General features: G+C 41.1%; 1 protein-coding gene across 1 annotated transcript in view; it reads right to left on the reverse strand.

Moving 5' to 3' along the window:
• Window positions 1-22,792, reverse strand: part of RYR2 (ryanodine receptor 2) — a gene marked incomplete at both ends in the record, with an annotated part of 554,680 nt that overhangs the window by 273,607 nt on the left and 258,281 nt on the right. Inside the window, 4 exons of the mRNA XM_080717126.1 lie at window positions 3,889-4,045; window positions 6,233-6,307; window positions 16,271-16,367; window positions 17,009-17,108. Of these exons, the coding sequence (XP_080573252.1) occupies window positions 3,889-4,045; window positions 6,233-6,307; window positions 16,271-16,367; window positions 17,009-17,108 (429 nt within the window). The remainder of the gene's footprint in view (window positions 1-3,888; window positions 4,046-6,232; window positions 6,308-16,270; window positions 16,368-17,008; window positions 17,109-22,792) is intronic.

A 22,792-nucleotide genomic window follows, 5' to 3' on the forward strand; every position in this document is an offset into this window, starting at 1 on the left:
TTAGATCCTGTTTCCAAATAAAATAGGGCTGGTGGTGTAGCTCAGAAGTAGAATACCCCTGGGTTCAATCCTCAGCACTACAAAAAAAAATAAAATGGTTAGTTTTATTTAATACTTATGTGCCACATATTGCACTAAGCCCCTTCTGTGCATTATCTCATTTAATTCTAGTGCAAACCTGCGGGTTTTGGAGACTCATGTATGTGATTGAGGAAACTAGAATTAAGAGAAGCTGTGGGTAGATGTAAACCTTAGACTTGAGTGATGAGGCTGCAGGTCTCTTAGAAAAGTCAAGGTTTAAGCCAGGCGTGGTGGCGCACGCTTGTAATCCCTGCGCTTGGGAGGCGAAGATAGGAGGATCGCACAGGTTCGAGGCCAGCCTCGCTGGCTTGTGAGTGTAGCCTGGAGGTAGAAGGATTTCCAGGAATCCCAGTACCATAAAAAAAAGTCAAGGTTTTACACTAATATTTAATACTAAGGTTTCACTTGATATTGAACACTAATGTCCAGTGATAGAGACCATCACTCATCTTATATGACTGCTAGAGTTCTTCAGTGATAAAATATCTTAAAAATAAGGGCTTAGCCAGGCGTAGTGGCGCACACTTGCAATCCCCGCGTTTGGGAGGCTGAGACAGGAGGATCGCACAGGTTCGAAGCCAGCCTCAGCTACTTAGTGAGGCTCTCAGCAACTTACTGAGACCCTGTTTCCAAAAATAATATAAAATAGGTCTGGGAGTGTAGCCCAGAGGTAGAAGGCCCCCGAGTTCCATCCCCAGTACCAAAAAATAAAAAAAATAAATAAAAATAAGGGCTTATATTGTGTTGCTTTATCAAAATAGTTATAGTGTTATTGATGTAGGTGAACTTTGCATTTAATCACGATTAAGTTCACAAGAAATGTTTGCAGTATTTCTTTTCAGGAGAGGCATTGATAAAATATGTTTGCAGTATTGTTTTCAGGGGAAGTGTTGATAAAACAAGAGGAAATAGTGGCAGTCATGGTTTTATAGAAAACACAGAATTTCAGTTCCATTATTTATGCCCATTTTGTTAAGGCAGCAAGTTTGAGAAGGCACAGGCTCACACTCAGGGGCATGAGTTGGGGTTCACCCAGAGAAAAAGAGGCAGAGAACATCTCTGTGTTGGGGAAGACATGGATGGTTCGTTATTTCAATGAGCAGAGTAGTTTTAACTACATTTACAGTTTCATTTCTTACAGAGTCATGGGTTATATCTGCAAACTTCTCAAATTCAAGGATCTAAAAGCTAAAATATTAGAATATGGTAGAAAACATATATAGTAAAGATAGTAAAGGGTACTATACAGCTCCAAGGGTTAAGTTATCCTAAGGCACTAATGAGAGGAGGAGGAAGAAGAGAAGGAAGAGAGACGAGGAAAAGAGGAAGAAGGGAAGGGGGAGGAAAAAGGGGAAGAGAGGAAGAAAGGAGGAGGGTGAGGAGAAGAAAAATAGGAGGAAGAAAAAAGAGGAAAGAAGAGAAAAGGGAAGAGAAAGGGGGCGGGGAGGGAGAGGAGGAGGAGAACAAAACAGAAGGGAGGACGAGGAGGGAGTAGAGAGAATAAAGGATGAAGAGGAGGAGAAGAGAATGAGGAAGAGGAGCAAAAGGAGGAGAAAGAGGAACAGAAGGAGAAAAAGGAACAGGGAGGAGGAAACAGAGGAGGAGAGGGAGGATAGATTGGGGTGTCTGACAAAGAGCTTTCCACCCGGCTGATAAGTGGTACTGAAATCGGAGGGCCAGGCAGGAAATAAGTCTCAGAGACTCTGAGCGATGCACTGACAGCCATGCTCATGTCTTCGTCTCCATCGTCCACGTAAGCTGAGACACTACATGATTGTCAGTGACTGGAATCAGAGTCCCCGAGCAGAAATCACAGTGGGACCCAGACAGTAGGAAGAATTACAACACAAGCTCTACTCTTAACACTGACAGAATATTAGTAGAGACAAGTAGGAGAAGAAAAGTGTCAAAAGCTAATGCTTTGGAAAAAATTTATCAAGAACTATAAAAACTATTCATAGCTTTTGAGTATTTCCATTTCTAGAAATCTATCCTAAAGAAATGTATCAAAAATATGGACAAAAATTTAGTCCCAGAATTTCAACTTAACATTTGTCTTTATCTGATTTTTGTTACAAAAAAGAAATGTTTATTGTAATAAGAAAAATCTAGATTTTCTAAAATTAAAAAAATCTTCACGCTTCTTATTCTCAAGCAGCTTCTATATCTTTCTAAACTTTTCTAAGTTAAAAAATTGTGTATACCTTTCCACAGCTATCTCATAAACATGCACCAACATGTGTAGAAACCTTTTGAACTACGAAGAGTAAGATTTGTGATACCCAGCACAACTTGCCATGTTTCACTGTTTTCATGGCTATCTTTCCAGATCAATCTATTCTGAGAGCTATGCTTCTGAATGTTATCACATAATTTTTGTTAAAACACTGGATTCTTTCCTACTTTCAGGCTATTTGAAGTTAGACAATGGCTCCCAGAAGAGCTGCTAAGTTGGTGTTTGGAGTTGATATAACTGAGTGGTGCTAGTTATAATTCTAGCAGTGGGTAAGTCCATTGTAATAGATCTATCTGGCTGGTGGCTGGGGAAGATGAGTCACTGGGGTGTAGCCTTGGGGTTATGTATGGCACCACCCATCTCTTCACATCTCTGATGTGACAGCTAAGTTTCACACTCTCCCTCAGCACCCCCACCATCCTGCCCTGAGACCTGTGGTCCCCAGTCTCACATGGACTGGACTCAAAATCCCCAAAACATGAGCCAATCAATCTTCCATCCTCCAAGTTACCTGGTCAGGTCTTTGGGTTAAGGCAATGAGAAGGCTAAGGTGTGGCCTCTGGCTAAGAATAAGGCCATTAATGTGCATGTGTATTTTAACCTATAGGTTTTACTCAAGACAAACCTCTAGCTACATTAAAGAAAATAGATTGCTAGATCAAAGAGCATATATATGTAGATATAGATATATACATATACACATATATGCATATATGTATATATGTATAAATACACACATATATCCATATATATGTGTAACTGTATATATGTATAAATATACATATATGCATATATATGTGTATATGTTTTATGTATAAATACATGTATATATAGTCTATATATTAATATAAATATAAACCTGTATATATGTGAATATTTTTGCAGTATATTAATATGCCCTTCTCTTTTGAATTTGCATTTGAATTACCCAGCCCCTGTTTTGCCAGAGGTATCCATTTACCTAGAGGGATTCAGATTTTATTAAAAAGGTACACTCTTACAATTTTGTAGTAGTAAAAACAAGCAGTAAGCTAAAAAATGGAATGTGACTAAAATTCCAGAGATGCCTATGCCCAAACGAATCAGTCTCAGAAACACCAGGTCAAACCATCATCTCTAACAGAAACATGGAATTTTGCTTTTCAAATACAGAAGCTAGCCAATAGTTCAATGACGCTGAGCTATCATTTTGCCAAATTCTGTAACTTCAGTGACAATCAAGGCAGATACACGCCTGGCCTTAAACGCATCAATGGAGCCAAGAAGAAAGGTCTGTATGTAAGAACACATGGGCAAATATTCGAGAGAAGACCTGGTCTGCTCTATCTCCACGATGCTTCTATCTAACGACAGAACAAGTTTGTTCACTGTTTATGCCTAGAAACCAGGACAGAGCTGATTGGACACCCTAACCAAACAACTATGACGTGGTGAAGGAGCTGGCAGGTGTCAGTCACTTAGAAATTGGTTTTCATGGTGAGGAATGGATGGAAGAGAAACCGGGAATTCAGGAACACGTCATTTTTAACACAAGAGACAGGGGACCGAGGCAGGAGGAGTCCAAGTCTTACCTTGGAAGAACGGAAGGTAAATGCTGTTGACTTGACATCCGCCTTTTCTTTGTCCATGAGAAGAAGGCTTTTGTCGTCCAGGAGACTTAAGTACTTTCCCGTCGTGACGTGGCGCAGGCGGAACGGCTGGCCCCATCGTACGTGGCTCCCACTCCACCTAGCAGAAGTGACCAGAACTTGACCCCAACAGCATCCACAGTCAGACGTAGCAATTAAAACGCACAAATCTTACCGTATACCTATGTGCATGCATACGTGTAGATCATTTAGCTGTCATTTAGTACACAAAATAAAGGAAATACATCTATATTAAAGCCCTTTCCCTACAACCTCTGGTTAAAGTAGTATAAAATCTGTATTGCTTCCATCTGCTCCCTTCTGCGTTCTGATTAAGACAAAGCCCAACTAAATTTCATATTTTATCAGAAGTTTTTATATCTACATGGATTTGATGAACTGTATGTCCATAGTGAGGAAAATTTTATCATTACTGCTCTTAATATAGAGTAACTTAAAGTTCCTTACTAACAGAACATATAGAAACACATTTTGTTGACTAGAAGTATCAGAGTGAGCAGGAAATCTTTTCAGTCATGGAAATATATGATTGGGGATGAAACTGTCATGACAGTAGCAGAAATAACAAGATCATGCTTTTTTGTTTTTACTGTTAAATAAAATGATGTTTTAGCCGGGCACGGTGGCGCACACTTGTCATCTTAGCATTTGGGGGACAGACTGGAGGATCGTAGTTCGCACACAGCCTTGGCTCCTCAGTGAGCCCCTGTTTCAAAAGCTAAGACTAAGAAATAGGATTGGGGGAGTAGCTCGGAGGTACAATGTCCTGGGTTCCATCCCTAGTACCCTCCCAAAAAATGATGTTTAAGTATTTAAATGAGGTGGGTGTTAACTCACAAGAGGATTTAATATTAATGGGACACTGATACAAGTCATTTAACTTTCATTTTAGTATGTCACTCCTTTGATGCAGTTATATTCAATATATCTATTTAAAGTTATCAGTAAAAATTTTATGTCAACCTTACTATGTTCAAAGATGTACAAACTTTCAAAATTACTGTGTAGAATATCTAACCAAAACTAACTGAAGTCTACTGAACTATTTTAGCTATCAAATGGACACTAATCTCACATTTAAAAAAAAATCTACCAAGACAGGTATTCTAGTCAAACAGCTCCTAACTCTCCCCCATGGAGAATATAATCGTCAATCAAAAATTTCCATGTAGTGTAATGCAAAAGAAGATACTTGGAAAAGATTTATTTTTTTTCAAAGGGCTAAATCTTTCATTTATTAACATGTTTTAATTCCATTTGTAAAAATTAAAACTATACCTTTTATCAGTATTACATTTTTTTGTACTAGAAATTGAACCCAAGGGCATTTCACCTCTGAGCTACACCCCCAGTCCTTTGTATTTTTTTATTTTAAAACAGGGTCTAAATGCCAGGCGTGGTGACGCATGCTTGTAATCCCCGTGCTTGGGAGGCGGAGACAGGAGGATCGCGTAGGTTCGAAGCCAGCCATGCTGGCTTAAGAGACCCTGTTTCCAAATTAAAAACTATAAAAATAGGTCTGGGAGTGTACCCCGGAGATAGAAGGGTTTCCAGGAACCCCAGTACCATAAAAAAAACAACAACAACAAGGTCTAAATTTCTAAGGGTCTCAGTAAGTTGCTGAGGCTAGCCCCAAACATGTAATCCTCTTGTCTCAGCCTCCCAAGTAATGGGATTATAGGCATCTGCCACCATACCCAGTTTAATATTCCATCTCTTTAGAGGAATTAAAAGGCAATCTTCAGAGAGCTTTGGAATTCACCAGACATATGTCTATGAAAGCCCTTATTGCTATAATGACTGTCCAGTAACTTTACTATAATCCAGATTTCTTCCTCTGCTCTCGAGCTATGTGTAAGTGAAGACCATGTCCTCCAGTATAGACTCACGTCGGCATTTTGTTTCACACGCACCTTTAGAAGGTTAGCTCCAGAGTGTGACAGACCTAGAACGTGTGCCAGGCCTGCAGATAGCCTGTCCTGCTCCAAACCTTACGTCACTCTGACCCACAGCACTTACTGCCAAGAGACGCAGGATCAGGGATGAGATCATGTCACAAGACAAATGGGGATACAGACGGGAGAGGACTGCACAAAGTCCCCGCTTACTTCTCATTTCTACCACTTGGTGAACCAGGAAAAACGAGGCAGGCAGAGGAGGAGGGAGACACTGAACCGCTGCCTTCGGTTTGCTGAGGCTGTGAACCTGGCCCTCGCAGGGAAGCCGAGGCCTGGAGCCTCAGGCTGGGATTCCAAGTTCTACTTACGCAACTCTTAGCGTCTCTAGTCTCCAAAGGGACCGCGCGTGGACGGACACCGCACCGCCTTCATAATGAACAGTTCTGTTGGAACAAAAGAAGTGCAGGTTTGACTAACGTGTTTCCTTTGAACTTTATTTTTCAAGCGGATAAAAAGAAATGCAAATGAGACGGCCTGTTTTAAAAAAGAAGTTTTTTGAACAGAAGATAGTAAAGCCGGAAATAAAAATAACAAATTGACTTAAACATGGTCTCTCCTTGCCATTTTCTCCCTCTAATTTACCCTCCCTTCCTCTGGAGAATAGATTCCATCCTATTTTCCTAACTTTGGACCAGGAGAATATCATTAGTCATTAGTCCACATGTAGCTTTTTTTTTTTTTTTTTTTTTTTTTTTTTGGGTACTGGGGATGGAGCCTTCTACCTCCGGGCTACACTCCCAGACCTAGTTCATATTTTTTATTTGGCAACAGGGTCTCTTAAGCCAGCACGGCTGGCTTCGAACCTGAGCGATCCTCCTGTCTCTACCTCCCAAGCGTGGAGATTACAAGCGTGCGCCACCACGCCCGGCCACATGTAGCTTAATATATAACCACTTAAATGCATACAATTATTTACCATTCTAAATTGTTTTAGGATTTAAAAATTTCAAAAAAATGGAAGATAAACTTTTAGTATTTTGATATAGAAATTTGAAATTTACAGGATATCTATAACATTATCAAATATCTAGAAAAGTCACAAAAAACATCTGTACCTGACACACACCCAGATTCTAAAATTTTCATAATCATTTTTTAATATGTCAAGCATGATGCTAAATAACTTGTATGTTATCCAAATTGATCTGTACCAACCATTTGACCCTGTTTTAACCCACTGAGTCCCACACTTTCAATTATGCAAATATTGTTATAAAATTGACACAGGTCCATTAAAAAGGGACTCTAAATCATAACCGAGCTTGTGTCTATTGCATAACATATTGCATCGCAAAACAGTAGTAACTGTATTCTTATACTATGTAATTATAGATTCCATATTACACATAAAAATTTATAGGTTATGGTTGCATGTAAAATGTCCCCTAAAGGGTTCATTTATTAATATTCAGGGCTGGTATAGCAGAGTCATGAGGGTTGCAATCTGGACCATGTACGTATCCCCATCTCCGTTCTCTCGCTTCCAAGATCCATGACGTGAAGAACAGCCCATGCGCTTTCCCCCTCTCCTCCTCCCGCTGCCATGCCTTGAAATCCACGGGCTCCTGCCTCGTGTAGGCTGGATTCCGAACCGTAACAGATCTTTGCTCTATGTTCAAGTCTAGATTATAGCTGTAATAATGCTCGTCAGACAGCTGTCTACATCTGGGATGGTGGGAACATGGTGAATTAAGGAAGCCGAGGCTATTGTGCACCTTCACTCTCTATTTATCCTTCTATATAGGGACTGCGTCTTCAACACATGCAAACCTGCCCTATCAAATGTAACATAGGCCCCGATTTCCTCTCCTAGCCTTTGACTCACTCTGCCAGGTCACCGTGTACTCCAATCTCCCTTTCAGACACATTTTTCTCCTGTAACAGATTTTGCAAAGGTCAAATGACCTTCATGTTTCCAAATTCAATGGATTAAAAAGAAATGTAGAAAGCCCTACTGTCCTGACACTTTTTCTAACAGTATCTTAGCCTGATTTTCCTCTAACCCATTTAGATATTTCTTCCTATTTTTTGGTGTAACTTCACAAACATACAGTAGAGTAGAAAGAATAGTAAAATAAGCCCCGCAAACCCGACACAAAGCTTCAAAAACGATCAACGCAAGAATAATCCTGCCTTACCTATAACCTTCAATTCTGCCTCCACATTCAACCCTGAAAAATGTTGACATTATCAAATACACAAGGTTCGCATTTCTCAAACTGTCTCATAAGTGTCTCTTTTTCCTTTTGCTTTTTCACATCAAGAGCCAAGCATGGCACAGGCATCATTAGGTGGCTTCAGTGTCTTCATTAAGATAGTTACTCCTTCCTCTCTTCTTCCCTTCCTGCCATTTATTTGGTGGAAAGCTCTCTGCCATTTGTCCTACCATACATGCTTTCTATAGTATGGATTTTACTAATTTTATCCCTGTGGGGTTTGTTTGTTTGTTTTGGTGGTACTGGGGTTCCTGGAAACCCTTCTACCTCCCGGTTACACTCCTAGACCTATTTTTATATTTTTATTTGGAAACAGGATCTCTGAAGCCAGTGCAGCTGGCTTCAAACCTGCGTGATCCTCCTGTCTCTGTCTCCCAAGCGCGGGGCTTACAAGTGTGCACCACCACGCCCGGCTCCCTGTGGTATATTTTAATGAGTACCTCTTAATTGGTGGATATAGAAATCTAGACACTTGCTTAAGCTCAAGTTGGACTTTGGGACTAGAGTATTTCAGAAACTGGTGTTTTCCACTTCCTATTTTATCACAAGTAGTACATAATGTCTAGCTATTTTTCTTTTATGATAAATCAGTAAGTTCAAAATCACCCTGCTCTATCCATTATGACCTAAGAGTTTTAGGGACATCACTGACCAATATCTATAGCAGCTATTTTCAATTATAGCTGCATCTAACAATCACCTGGCTAGCTTTTAAAAACTCTATAACCTGCCCTCACCATTAAACAGATGATGAGTTAAGCTATTTTTAAACTCTCCAGCTGGGTCTAACAGGAAGCCAGGCTTGGACACCATGTTCCTGGTATACTTTTCCATGACGGCACCACTTTAGATGAGGCTGGGGAGCTCCTGAGGTATACCCCGGGAGATTTACAGCATCCTGCTGTCTCCCAGCTACAGGAGTCGCTTCCTCTTATCATCTGGGACACCAAAAATGCCTGACATTGCTCAATGTCGCATAGGGGACATAATCTCTGGGGTAGAGCCACTACTTTGATGAGCGTTTTTTAATCTTTAGTGGGGTATAATTTTCTCGAGGGCGTCTAGAAAAGAAGACCCTTAATCAAGGTATGACCAAAAACACTATCAGATTTTTTAAAAAAAAAGATTCTTATTCATCGTATTTGCCAATTTTAAGCAATTAAATTCACAAGCTAATAGTAAAAAAGATGGCAAAAATTAACAACTTGGAAAGAAACAGTCCTAGATAATTCATCAGTCAGGAGGAAATCACATCAATCAGGCGGAAATCACAGAGGTAAAATATATAGGCACTTCACAGGAAACCCAGGGCTCCAAGATAAACCTGGAAAAATGTGAGCCTTCAATCCTTTTCTTATTAAAAAGGAATTAAATAATCATTTGAAGACAGTAAATAGGAAACCAAAAAACCAACAGAAGATAGAAGGGATTCAAAGGTAAACTGTTAATACAAAGATATTGAAGTATACTTGTTATCTACAAAATTATTGGTGAATCTATTTTGCATATGCATACATATGCATATATGCAGATACACATCCATGAGGTAAAAGTTATTACATAATGAAGATATTAACTAGAAGATATTAACTTGAAAATAAAATGATCTTGAAGATACAAATAGTATGAATATGTTTATGTAAAACCATATATCTATATATGTAATAAAACATGGAGAATCAAATAGTTTCTCAAATTTTAATAAGCTTTCCTTACTAACATAAGTATAAATCTAATGGTATTTTTAAAAAATTTTAAAAACATGAACATAAGCTCAAAAAAAAAAAAAAGCTGGAGCCTCCTTCCTACATGAAATATGTTTAGCATTATTCTTTGACCAGTATGACTTGAACTAATTGTTTTGTGAAAGTGAACAGAGAACTTGATGACTCTGTTCAGTCATTTGCTGCAGAGAGGATCATGTCTTCTTGGGTTTCCCGCCCATATTCATTTCTGCATGTGCGGAACATCAGTGGTTGTTTAATCACACACCATGGACTGCTTCAGACTAAAACCTGGCATCGCAGTATCAGTCCTAATTGTAGTGAGAATCTCCGTCCATTATATATGACACGGGGGCATTTAAGCTTATTTATTAATCAGTTGGAGGAACGCACCTGGTCCCACGGAGTCTTCCCCCCTTTTCCTGCACTACATCTCAGTGATCAGAGTCCAGGAAGACAGTTGTTCTCAAGACCATGAGTTTACCAAATGGCATTACGATCTTTAAACTTAGACATTAACTGATCATCTTTAGGGCAATCCCCTTTCCCAAAGAAAATCCAAGAAGGGACAAACATTCTTTAGGAGGCTAAGTGGACCAGTGGCATTCCTGTCTCTGGTGCTGATGGCGAGGGGATTTCAATGCCAGTGGTGGCAAGGATGCCAAGGGAAGGCCAGTGAATAGGAAAACACAGAACCCTCATCCTGTCTCAGCTCCAAGACTAGACTAGTTGACTATTTTTGCAATGTACCAAAACAGAGTTACAACTGAGAAAGAGAGTAACTGAGGCTTCAATTTCCAAACTATGTCCATCTTTTTTGGTGGTGGTACTAGGGATTGAACTGAAAGGCAAGTCCACCTCCAAGCTCTACCCACCAGCCCTATTGTTTATTTTCAAACAGCAATATGCTAGGTTGCTTAAAATCTCAATTGTTGAGGCTGATCTTGAATCTGTAATCTTCCTTATCTCAGCCTCCCAAGTACTGGGATTACAGGCATGCATCGCCACCCCCAGATCCCTTCTACCTCCCCTGCCCCAGCCACTTAAAAACTGTTTTTCTTTGAAGCAGTGTCTTGTAGGTTGTTGCAAGTCTCACCAAGTTGCCAAGGCTAGCCTGAAACCCGTGATCCTGTCTCAGCTCACAAGTACTGGGATTCTAGGCATGCACTATCATAGCAGGCGGTAGTATAATCTCTAAACAAAGATGTTCAGGAAACTTCCATCTCATAGAATCAGAAGTCAGTCACCATAAACCCACTGAAGACAAATTAAAATATATATTTTCATGTAATAACTGGCATAATGAGCTCATTCAACAAGTACTTTGAAATATTCCAGGTGTCAGGCTCTAAGTTATGTCACCTTATCACACTGTCCTCTGAGAGTATCCATTCATTAAGAAGCTCATATTTCAAACTGACCACATAAAACTGCCTTGAGAGGCTCGTTGTGCCAAACGTACACATTCTTATTATCAATTCCGCTTCTCAGCTATTTCAGTTTTGTCCGCTAAAATAAAAGTAGCTAGCTATTTCTGAATTTGGGGCTATAAAATACCACTTACATCTTGTTTCCATTGTCAAGCTACTTGTTTTTTAAGTAAAAAGAAGGCACTTTTGACAGCTACGCTGCTACATCATCTGCAAAATCTCCAGCCTGGTAAAGACTACATTAGCATATTAATAAAAGAGCAAATTCTTAGTAGCTCCTCAGTGTCTGACAGCATGGTATTTATTTATCATAAAATTTTATAGAATACACAATTCCCATTAGTGGACTTCAGTACAGAATCATAAAACATGTTATTAATCACAGACGGGGCACTGTAAAGAGACCCTTCTGTGCTACTAGTGTGAGTGGCTTCTCAGGCTGGCATCAGAGCAATGGGCTCACTTTTCTTAAAAGGGAACCACGTAATCGCCAAGCCACTTTCACATTTCTTTGCTGCTAGGTTTCTAAGGATACCAACCTTACTGTGTGAACTTGGGCAAGCTGGTGAACTCTCGTCCTCTTCAAACATACCAGGGAGTAACCTTCAATGGGTTCCCATGAGGAAGGACAACCTACCCTTAGACCACCTGTAAGAGTCTTAGAACAGAAGCTCTGGGATGTGGATGGACACTCTGATGAAGTTATTCCATGCTCCACACCGGTAAGCACTCAGTAATGTTTGCTTGAATTGAGCTAACTGTTGCCAAGCCAAAGGTACTATAGACTTGATATTCCAAGGTACAACGAGGCCTCAATTATACCATTATTTGGGCCAAGTACGAAACAAGGCCTATCCAGTCTACATTTATACGCTGGCCCACCTCAGAGTCAGCCTCCCCTCTTACAGTTCCATGGCCTGTGGAATAGCTGGATCTCACCATTTTGTCTATATTTTAAATAAACACATTTCTAGCTGTTTCCGTAGATGAAGAATTCAGCATAGCTGCAATGGGTGCCTCTGGCTTAGGGTCTGATATTGTTAGATATAATGTTCCCTGAAGAGCCCATGTATTAATGCTCAGAGTTGATATAACGAGGTCATGAGGGTTGTCATCTCATTAGTTGGATACACCTTTTGAATTGAATTTACTGGGTGGTAACCCAGGCCAGTGGCGAGTGGCTAAAGAAGGTGGGTCCCTGGGGTGTGGCACTAGGGGCTGTGCTTTATCTTTGAATCCCCTTACTTGCTCTCTCTGCTCTTGGTCTCCAAGAGGCGCGAGCACAGCCACTGCTCTCTTCCTTTACACTTTCCATCGCCATGCCCCGAGATCTGAAGACCCTGTTCTCATGTGCCACCAACTCAAAATCTCTAAGAACTGTAGGCAAATAAAACCTCCCTCCTCCAAGTCATGTGGGTCAGTTGTTTTTAATTATACCAGCGAAAATGAAAATGTTGACCGAGACAGGCTCTTTTGTGACATTGAGGTCTCCGAGGTTTAGACTCAAAATGCAGGGCCCACTTTCAAGATGACTCTATTATCGCTGTTGGTAGGAGTCTTCAGGTCCTCTCTGTGGTCTTTGCACAGGTCTGCCTGAGGATTTTCCCAATGGGGCATGTCTATTTTTCCACCCCCTCCATATTCATTCTTCAATCATCAACATGCCTTTCCCCTCCGCAGCTCTGGACCTTTATGGGTCACATGTTTACTGAGCTCTACCAACACCTAGGGAGAATAATGCAATTATACATTCCTTTCAGTCCTATCCACACATTCCTTTTGCTTCCCCGTAGCTCTGGGTAACACAGAGAATGATTCTGAATTTATCTGCAGTCCCAAAATTCACACAGATCAGTGTTGTTTGGGGGCATCTATAATATACTTTTGACAAATAAAAACAGCATATGTATGATACACAGTATGGTGTTTTCAGGTATGTACACATTGTACGGTGGCTAAATTGAGCCGATTAACATACGCACCACTTCTCATTATCATGTGGTAAGAACACTTAAAATCCACTCTTAACAGTTGTCAGGTGCAGAATACATCTTAACTATGTGGACCATGAGGTATAACCTAGCTCATATTTATGCTTAACTGGACTTTTGTGTCCTTTGACCAACGTCTCCTCAATGTCCCCCACTCTCAGCCCCTGGCAACTGCCTTTCTACTCTCAGCTTTTATGAGTTTGACTTCTTTGGATTCCACATGTAAGTGAAATCATGCCATCTTTCTGCACCTGGTTTATTTCACTGAATATAAGGTACATCCATATTGCTGCAAATGATAGCATTTCCCTCAAGTTGTGATCTGACATCCATTTTAAGCTATAAAAGGGGACACAAACAGATGTGTTCTGACTGCTCCCCCACTACCTTGAAAGAGCACCAATATGTTTAGCTAAATATATACTAAGATTACATTGAGACAGAAATTACTGGCATTAAATTAAGTCTAGTATGTGGGGTGGATGAAGACTTCAACATGCACCTAATAGGAGAATGATCTCAACACTATGAAAACATCTTAGGAAGGTCTTCTACCATTTTCCTGCAGCAATAACCAGCTATCTAATGATAAAAGGCTCTATCTAGTGTGGCCTCTCTTCCTGCAAAGTCTAAGGTCTATCACACTTTCACGTCCAACACCCCTCTAACTTTTCCACATCTAAATGCTACATTTTGAGCCTGAAGGTGATGGCAGCAATATCGTGTGTTGATGCCTTAATATGCATCGTGTATTTTAAGTAGACTTTCTCCTTAAATCTGCATGACAGCCATGTCAAGAAGAAGACAATATTTACACTGCCTTTTACCAAGGGGAAAACCATTTGAAAACAAAACACCCACATGAGCCACACAGCTATTCAGTAGGCCTAACTCCAGGGTCCATTCCCCTAGCACAGGTCTCTAGAGAATCTCTGGATAGAGTCCAAGATGATGTGTTCCAGGTCTCCCATTGAAATCAGGACCACGGACCCCAAAGACACTAGCCCAGCCCCTGATACCTCCTAACTCAATGTATCTTCTCCCAGTCCTCCTCTGGCTTCACCAGCTAACCTCCCCACATCTCCTTAACCATCCTCCTGTCTTCTGCTCCTTCCTCCTCTGTCCACATCCTTAGCATCAGGGCTCTGCAGGTTCTAACCTCAGTCTCCAACCATTGGTCAGTTTACCCCATGGTTCCGCCCACTTTTGAAAGAAATGGCAGACTTCTGAGCAAAAGCCCTCTGCACCAGCTTTTCCATCTCCATGGGAGCCAATGTATGATGCACAGCTGTTCAACTTCTCCAACCCACTTTTGATTTACATTTAACACAGGCTTTTTTTTTTTTAAGTCAAAGACTGTTATGTCCCTGCTTCATGTCCCATCAGTCATCTCTACTCACTTATGCCTCAAATTTAACTCCATCTTCATATCAAACATGTGCCACAAGCACCATGTATATTTCAATTAAAAAACACAGATTGCCCTGGATCTGATACATTCCCCCACAGTCTAGACTCAGCTTACCTGAAAAGCCTCTGAACAGGTAGAGTCCGATGGCACTTTCTGGGTTAAGTATCTTGTTCTTCTGTCCCATCAACTACTGCAACACATCTCTAACTGGTTTCCCGACTCAGTCTCTCCCTGCCTCTAATCTAAGCCTTCTTTACCTATCACGGCTCTGACCATTTTAACCTCAGCCGAGACCCTTCCCGCCCACAGAAGAGGAAGGACCAGCTACTAGAAATGGCCCTGACAATTAAACTTTCCTCCACCCCACCCCCAACCCACCTCGCTCAGGAATAACCACTTTCTCAGAATACACTGTCATCCGTCTGCCGGCGCGTATGTCTAGCTTTCTGTTCTAGAATTAATTCTTCAAACCAACTGCTTCTTGATATCCCCATCTTTATGCAGACCCTTTTAGTATCAGCCAACATCATCTTCCTAACTCAGTAACTGCAGCAATTTTAGACTAGGGAATTTTTCCCAGACTCTGAAAGTCACTTTGCCGTAAGCTAGGTCTGTCTAGTGAGAGGAGAATCCTAGCAACAGACCCCAGAGTGACTTTTCCTGAGCTGGTGATCATTATCTTTCTAAATCCTCTCTACCTCTTTGTATTAACATATAATATGTACTTACTGAATAAGCAACACAAATTGTCCATGCTAATATGAGAAATACCCACTGAAAGTTTAAGACAAGAAACCGTCCAAACAATGCCTTCTCTCATTGTGACCTGTTTTTTATATTTTCACAAAGTGTTAACAATTCATGAGGCACAGCAACGATCCAATCACCCCCAATATTTTTACAATCTTGTAACATGTGTGCACTTCTCCCATGGAATACAGACTATTTTATTCTTGTCTTGATGCCGAATATATTAGTGAGAGCGACATATTTTATCATGTAAAAGTAGGAGGGAAAGTGGTCAATTTCATCACCTGGCAGTATGAGAGGCAATCAAGAAAACATCCTGAAATTTCGCACAAATTTGAGAATTCTGACTCTGAAACCAAATTGGCAATTAAATACCTTAGAGAGAATTAATCAAAACTAATGAACATTTAATGACATCTTAAGTAGCTTAAAGTGTTCACTCCACCTCCCCAGTTTATTTTGTTCAATGCTTCTTAATGTTTTAATTGTCTCAAAAATGCTCTCCTATCGATAGTTCTATTGACAGGTAAGAAAAGCACAAGTAAAAATGTCTAAGGATGCCACGAATTGGCTCACTTCAGTAGGGAGATGAAATGTCCAGGTCTACCTGATATTAAGCTAATGGCCAAAATGGAGACATTTTTAGTTTGGAAAAATGTTATCAAAGCATATTTTTAAAAGGCAGTGGTTCCATCAAAACAATTATCCAGGTTATGTTATGCTAATGGCTAAACAGACTTATTCTTAGTTTGAACAAGTTGTGTCAAAGAAAAAAGGCAGCATTTAGATCAACACCAGTGCGGGTGTCCGGCTTTGGTACCAACCTCCTCTGTTCCTCGCCGTGTTCCCCTGAAGGGACAGTGAGACATTCGTCCATGTGCCCGTGCAGCAACCTGAGGACATCGCCACCAATCAAGTACCCTGGAAGAATTAGAAAGTCATTCACATTTCGACTGCCACAGTCATATACCAATATGATAGGCGCTTGTCTGGTTCAACCTCCCTTCTACTTTCAGAGACAGAAATACACAAGTGGAGCCAGGCTTACGTGACTGGCCAAGGTCACAAAGGTGACGAGTCAGCTGAACCCTTTGACTACACAGTTGGCAATATTCCTGCTAGAATTCTTGACTACTTAGACCCTCTATTAAACACACGCCTGTACCCGATCAGATTAGATCTTACCTAAGGGAGAACAGACAAATGGAGATTCCGCCCCAAGAAGCCCTATTGCATAAACATCGCGAGCCAGCCTTCAAAATGAGAAATGTCGACTTTAGCTTCAGTAAGTGCTACCCTGAGGCCAAAGACCGAGAAAACAGCCCTGAAGAACCAGCTCACAAGCCCCACAAATAAGCTAAAGTGGCAGAAAAATACAGAAAGAAAAGCTGAAGACGAGCTTCCCTTTTAGATAGCAGCACAAACAAGGTTCTTAAATGTCATACTCCTGCAGGGCAATGCTCAGACACAATGATCTCAACAATCAGCTCATTAACAAAATTCTGAAGATGACCATCAACTGTGTGGACGAGGAGCCCCTGCAAGACGGGAAGGGGTTTTACCTTGGGCTGCCTCACTTCCTGAGCTGATGGGGGCCACGCTCCAGAGGGTCTGCTGGAAGGCAGCGTCCACGTGCAGGCTGCCGTTGCCGTAGGACAAGTGCTGCAACAAAAGGTGAGAGGAGGCACCAGGGGTGAGACCTGGGTATCAGCGCCCGGCATTCAGACCCTAACTCTGCAGACCGAGCCACGTCTAGACAACAGCCACTCAGCCACGGCCCCATAAAACTCAGGCTAGTAGAAAAGGGAACGAATTTTCAGGAATTTTTCAGCTTTATTCTACAATTTACTGACTTTAACCAGTAGTCAGAAAATGCACAAATTTTTCTGTAAAAAGATTTTTCTCTTAAGGCATGTGGATAGACAAAATATAAACTTCAAATCAGAAGTTACAATTACCTTCTCTACATTTACATTGACAAGCAAGTGGTGGAAATCTGAACCAACTTTCACATTTATGGAGACCTTTGGGAACTGTTATCCGCAATTTGCTGTAACGGCCATGAGATGGCGCTATTTCCCAAGAGCAACCTAAAATTAGGATTATGAAAATTTCCTCCGAAAACTTAAATTTGATTTTCCTTGATAGAAATGCAGTCTGAATCTCAGTATGATGTAATTACACTGGACAAATAAAAAATAGAAACATTAAAAGAATGTTTGTCTCTGAGAGCCGTAAGATATGAGTTACCAAATGTTGATCAAGACAAAAAATCTTGAGTATGGCTAAAATGCCTTGCTAGCCACAAACTGGCTGCCATTAGCATTTCAAAATACTTAAAACCACTTTTGCTTGAAGACTTCTCAGTAAACATTACCCATCCACCTGTAATGTTTCGCAATACTCCCAGCACCAGAAATTTCCCAGGAACCTGACCCTCCTGCGGAGATAAAAATCATTAGAGCTTAAAGCTCCCTACCCCAGGATGTCCTCCATGGACCTGTCAATACATAAAGGGTCTCTTTGACCCAAGTATACAATGTGCAAGTCCGCAGCAAGAACAGGTCTTGTGTTCTCTAAAATACTAAAGGAAAAACTGGGCACCGTAACTTACACCCCCCCCCATTACCCCATTAGAAATTTTCCTCGACAGTCAGTGTAAAGGTTGACCAGGTGAGATATCAGATTAAACAACTGTGCCCTTATTCCTGTCCTTAGCCTTGACTGGGGGACTTGATTTTGTGCAACCAACCTCTTCATTTTTATCATTCTTATGCATAATCCCAGCTGAGATTCCTTTATTGATGCAATTTGTCTAATATGTTAGCATTCTTTTACCATTTACAAAAAATCACATCCTATCCGCTTCCCCAAACAGGCACCATCTATCTTCTTGCCCTGCAATTATCCTGCAGGGTCATTATGTGAACGTCTTACTTTCTTCCTCGTGTTTGTGCTGAGGTTCACAACGGCATCCCTAGCTGTCCACGGCGCTATTCAATAAATACATTCTTACTTCATCAATAGTCCCAAATCACTGAGTTAATGAAAAGAGCACGTCTATGTATAAAGGCATATATATGAGATATAGCTTGTACTAAACCATCAGAAAACAATTCAAAGTATTAATACTAGTACTTTGGTTTTGAGAACAAGTTCCAAATTCATACAGCATTCTAGGAAATAACTGCTAGTTCATCATAGGTTCATTCAATAAACTACGAGCACAGCACTGTGCTAAATATTAATACATTCTCCACCCCGAGGGTGCTTGTAATCTAGTAGCGCAGTCCAAGTACCTAAAGATGTTATGCTCTTGGTACGTAAGTGTGCAAACTGCAATCAGACCACAGGAGTTGTAAAAGCACCTCCGCCTGCTAACATGGTTGGAGCAGAGGACATGGCGCCGGGTCTCGAGGGACAGATGGTGCTGTGTCCACGGAGAGCCAGCAAAGAGGACCGCTTGGCCGGGGCCTCCTGCCTTCTAGACAGTGGCTTCATATAAGGTCATGCATACACTGGACTTGGAGATGTATCATAATGATGTTAAAGTGTAAATATTTAAGAACTTTTGTAAGCCATGCTTCGGGGTTTCTTATTTTTAGGCTTGTAGGAATGGAGATTAAATGCAGGGTGTTCTGCCTCCAAGCTACACTTCCAGCTTTTTTTTTTTTTTTTTTTTTTTGGAGGCATGGTCTTGGCTAAGTTGCTGAGGCTGGCCTCCAATCTACAGTCCTCTCATCTTCAGCCTCCCAAGTACTGATATTGCACCACACCTGGCTGGAGTTTTCATTTTTAATATATCAGAAGCTTTTTATCTCACTGGCACTAAGACAGGACCCCGGGAGGTTTAAGAGAATAAAAGGAAAGTTTGACAAAAAGACTGCGAAGCAGCTTAGGTACAGGAACATAAGGTACACCAGTGTCTCCTCCCTAAACACTGGGCGCACCGGTGGAGGAAGACCGAGCGCCAGGCCCGCAGGCAGGGCTGGGACCCGCTCAAGCGCCTTTTATTTTAGGCAGTGAGGAGCCTCTGCTTTGGAAGAACAACGAGGGGGTGGAGGAACTGCAAGGTGCAATTTCCAAGTCATCTCTGATCCTACAGACTAATCAAACCCATGAGAGAAAAATTAAAAATAGGCCGATCTCAGCCTGCAAAGGTCCCAACTATGTCCTTAAGGTCACACTGCAGTCATATTGTACTGGTATTGGGAAGAGGGTTTGAAATGTATTAAGGTATAAGTATTGGGAAAAGAGTTCCAATTTTAAAAATATATCCTTTATACTAAGAAGGCCAGGGCTAGCAGAAAGGAGGGACTTGTAATTTACATTTCTAAAGGGAAGGAAAGAAAGCCTGAGAGGCTCCTTTACATTTCTGAAAGAGAAACAAATGGCCTAAGGGAAATCTGAAGAAATCCCAGATGCCGGAGAAACAATTTCACACTAGAGATAGGGCTAGCATATCTACAGATCAAAGGACCTTCCTCGGACTTAGAGAGGATAAAAACTCAGTAAACTGGAGGTCTTTGGCATTTTCATTCTAATTGCCCCCCTGTGCCTGCTCCGGCACAGGGCTGTAACTACCTCTATATTTCTACCTTCTAATAAACTTCTTTAAATCTGCAGCAGCTGTCCAAGCGATGAATACTTATTCTTAGCTTAGGACAAGAATCCACGGTTTTTCTGTTTGTCTCTGTGTGTCTGGTGGTGGGGGGGGTTATTTCACACCACACACCACCCCCCCCCCAACTTATCCCCTGCAACAATATGAAGTTGCTTAAGTAATGTCTATTCTTCCCAAGGAAAGTATTTTCTGGGCCTAACGGCTCTGGATGCTTCCGTTTAATTCTGCTGCTTAAACAGCAAAGTGAACTTTGAGGCGGAGAGCACCAAGTTGGCCCGTGGCCTTCAATACGCAGAACGCATCAACAGGGTCAATTACCGAACTAAGAGATGTCCTTAAAGCAAAAATAGGTGTCAGCAGAGGTTAAAAGCGAAAACAGCATTGGGCTGAAAACTTCAACTACTCCAGAAGGTACACAGGAGCGCGGCCAGCAGCATGCAGGCCTGGACGCCCCCTACACCCTCGTCTCAACTTTAGCTTTAAAATGCACAGGAGCCGCCGGGCAGTGGTGGCGCACACCTGTAACCCCAGTACTTGGGAGGATCGCAGGCTCGATTTTAGCAACTTAGGGAGACTCAGCAACCTAGCAAGACCTGCTTCTGAACACACACACAAAAGAATTAAAGTTGGGGGTGTAGCTCAGAGCTAGGATGTCCCTGGGTTCAATCCCCAGTACCACACACATGCACACCATACATAGAAATCATACGAGGGTCATGTCAGAAGAAAATGTAGATTCAAATTTAGAAGGAATAAGGGTTGAATCAACCAAGAATGCCAGTCCACAAACTTTGTTTCGGGGGGAAAGACCTGATACAGAAGTCGAATAAAAGCTGCGAAGTAGTAGAGACGTAAATCCTTTTCTGGGCGTTCTTAACCTAAAATCAGCAGAACTGCGTGTCATTTCATTTGCTTCCTTTGTGGTCCTATTCATTTTATACCTTTTAAGACATTAGCGTGACAAGAGGTGGAAGAGCTTTATCAGACTGCCAAAGGCAGCCACGGCCCCCCGTTTTTAGGAAAATCTAAACGCAACTTTTTTCTGGTGCAATGGCTCTTTCCTTTATTTATCTTAAAGCCGGGCACTTTGGCCTTCAGAATCCAGCATTCTGAATGAATTATTGTCCAGGGACAAGAAACCCATGTAAACAAGTCACATTACCCCTCAGGCTTCTTTCTCTGAAAAAAAAAAAAAAAAAACAAATGAGGGGCAGAGAAATAGATACTCTTTCTAAATGTAATATTCTGTGATTTTTTTTTTAAAAAAGGCTCAGGGTAAATTAATCAAAATTGAATTAGGGTGTAGCTAGGGGGTGTAGCTTGATGAAAGCTCACATCTGTAATGCCCAAGACTGGGCTCATTCCCCATTACTCTTCAAAATTCAACTGGCTGATATAATAAATCATTTGAAAAATATTTATGATCATTGTCTTTTATCATTACTTTTATGTGACTTGAGGCTATTCACCAGTTTATTATTCAGTTCACCCATGTTTGTGCTTCTGTATCCAGAATTCCAATGCGGGCAGGAGAGGAGAAAAAGAAATTTTTATGGGCCCGAAAATAGCTTTCCCTAAAGCCAAATGTTTAGCTTACAGGGGCATTTTTCATTGCTCTTTCAATTCAAACAATTTTTTGGCAATATTTTTGTGAAACACAAAATTTCGTCTGTCTATACAGGTGGCCTGGACAAGACAAAGCCAAGAGGAAATCAACATTCCCATGCAAACAACCAACAGAGATGGAAACTGTGGGCATTACCAGGGACTTCACATCTAACACATGTAAAAATTATATTGTACAGCTTTTTTTCAGTTTTAAACTGAGCCATAGTAATACCCACTTGCCCTGTTTCTTCTCCTTTAGATTATCTATTTCTCTTACACTTGAGCTCTTTCACTAAAACCACCTTTCAAAGAAGGCAAAATTCCCAAGAGAGATAAGTTTTCTTTCAGCTCTTCTTGAAAAGAGGATTAAGATATCTTGTCATATTAAGACATACAACAATGAAAATCAAGAGAAGACATCCTTGGGGTGAGTGGTTCACAACCATGGCTTTAAAGCTAAGGCTCTTTATTGCCTGGAAACATCATCAGTGCCCATGTTATAAGCAGATGGGGAGGGACCTTGGCCACAGTGCCCTCTTTTGCCCATGAAGCATCCCCAGAGTTTGGGGTGAAAATCAGCTCCTTAAATCAATTTAGCATTCTGGCAGTTTTAAGCCTTTATTGGAGAGTTCCAAATGCAGTTTGATGGTTCAACCATAGCTTAGCCATAACTGATAGTGATGGGGAAGAAATATCAGTCAACGCACAAACAGCTCATTTATTGTTTTAACTATTATGTTTTCAGACAAATTTTTGTATTTTTTAAATTTTTTAGTGTTTGGTCCTCGAGTTTCAAACCAGAGGACATTCTACCTCCAAGATATCCTCTCAACACCCACCCCCTTTTAAATTTTGAAACAGGTTCAAGCAAAGTTGCTCAGGGTCTCCATTGCAGAGGCTGGCCTCAAACTTAACCTCCTCTTGTCTCGGCCTCTTAAGTACTGGAATTACAGAAGTGTGCCAACCATGCTGGGCTATGTTTTATTTTTAACCACATAAGCATCTTCTCAGAACATGAACCGTCTCTTTATAGATCTTTAAGATCTCCTATTTCCCTGTCTTTCTTTCCCAGTGTCCTCTGCTTCCGATTAAATATGCATCATTTCAACCTGGC

Source organism: Muscardinus avellanarius (assembly GCF_963383645.1).
Source record: "Muscardinus avellanarius genome assembly, chromosome: 20".
NCBI lineage: Eukaryota > Metazoa > Chordata > Mammalia > Rodentia > Gliridae > Muscardinus > Muscardinus avellanarius.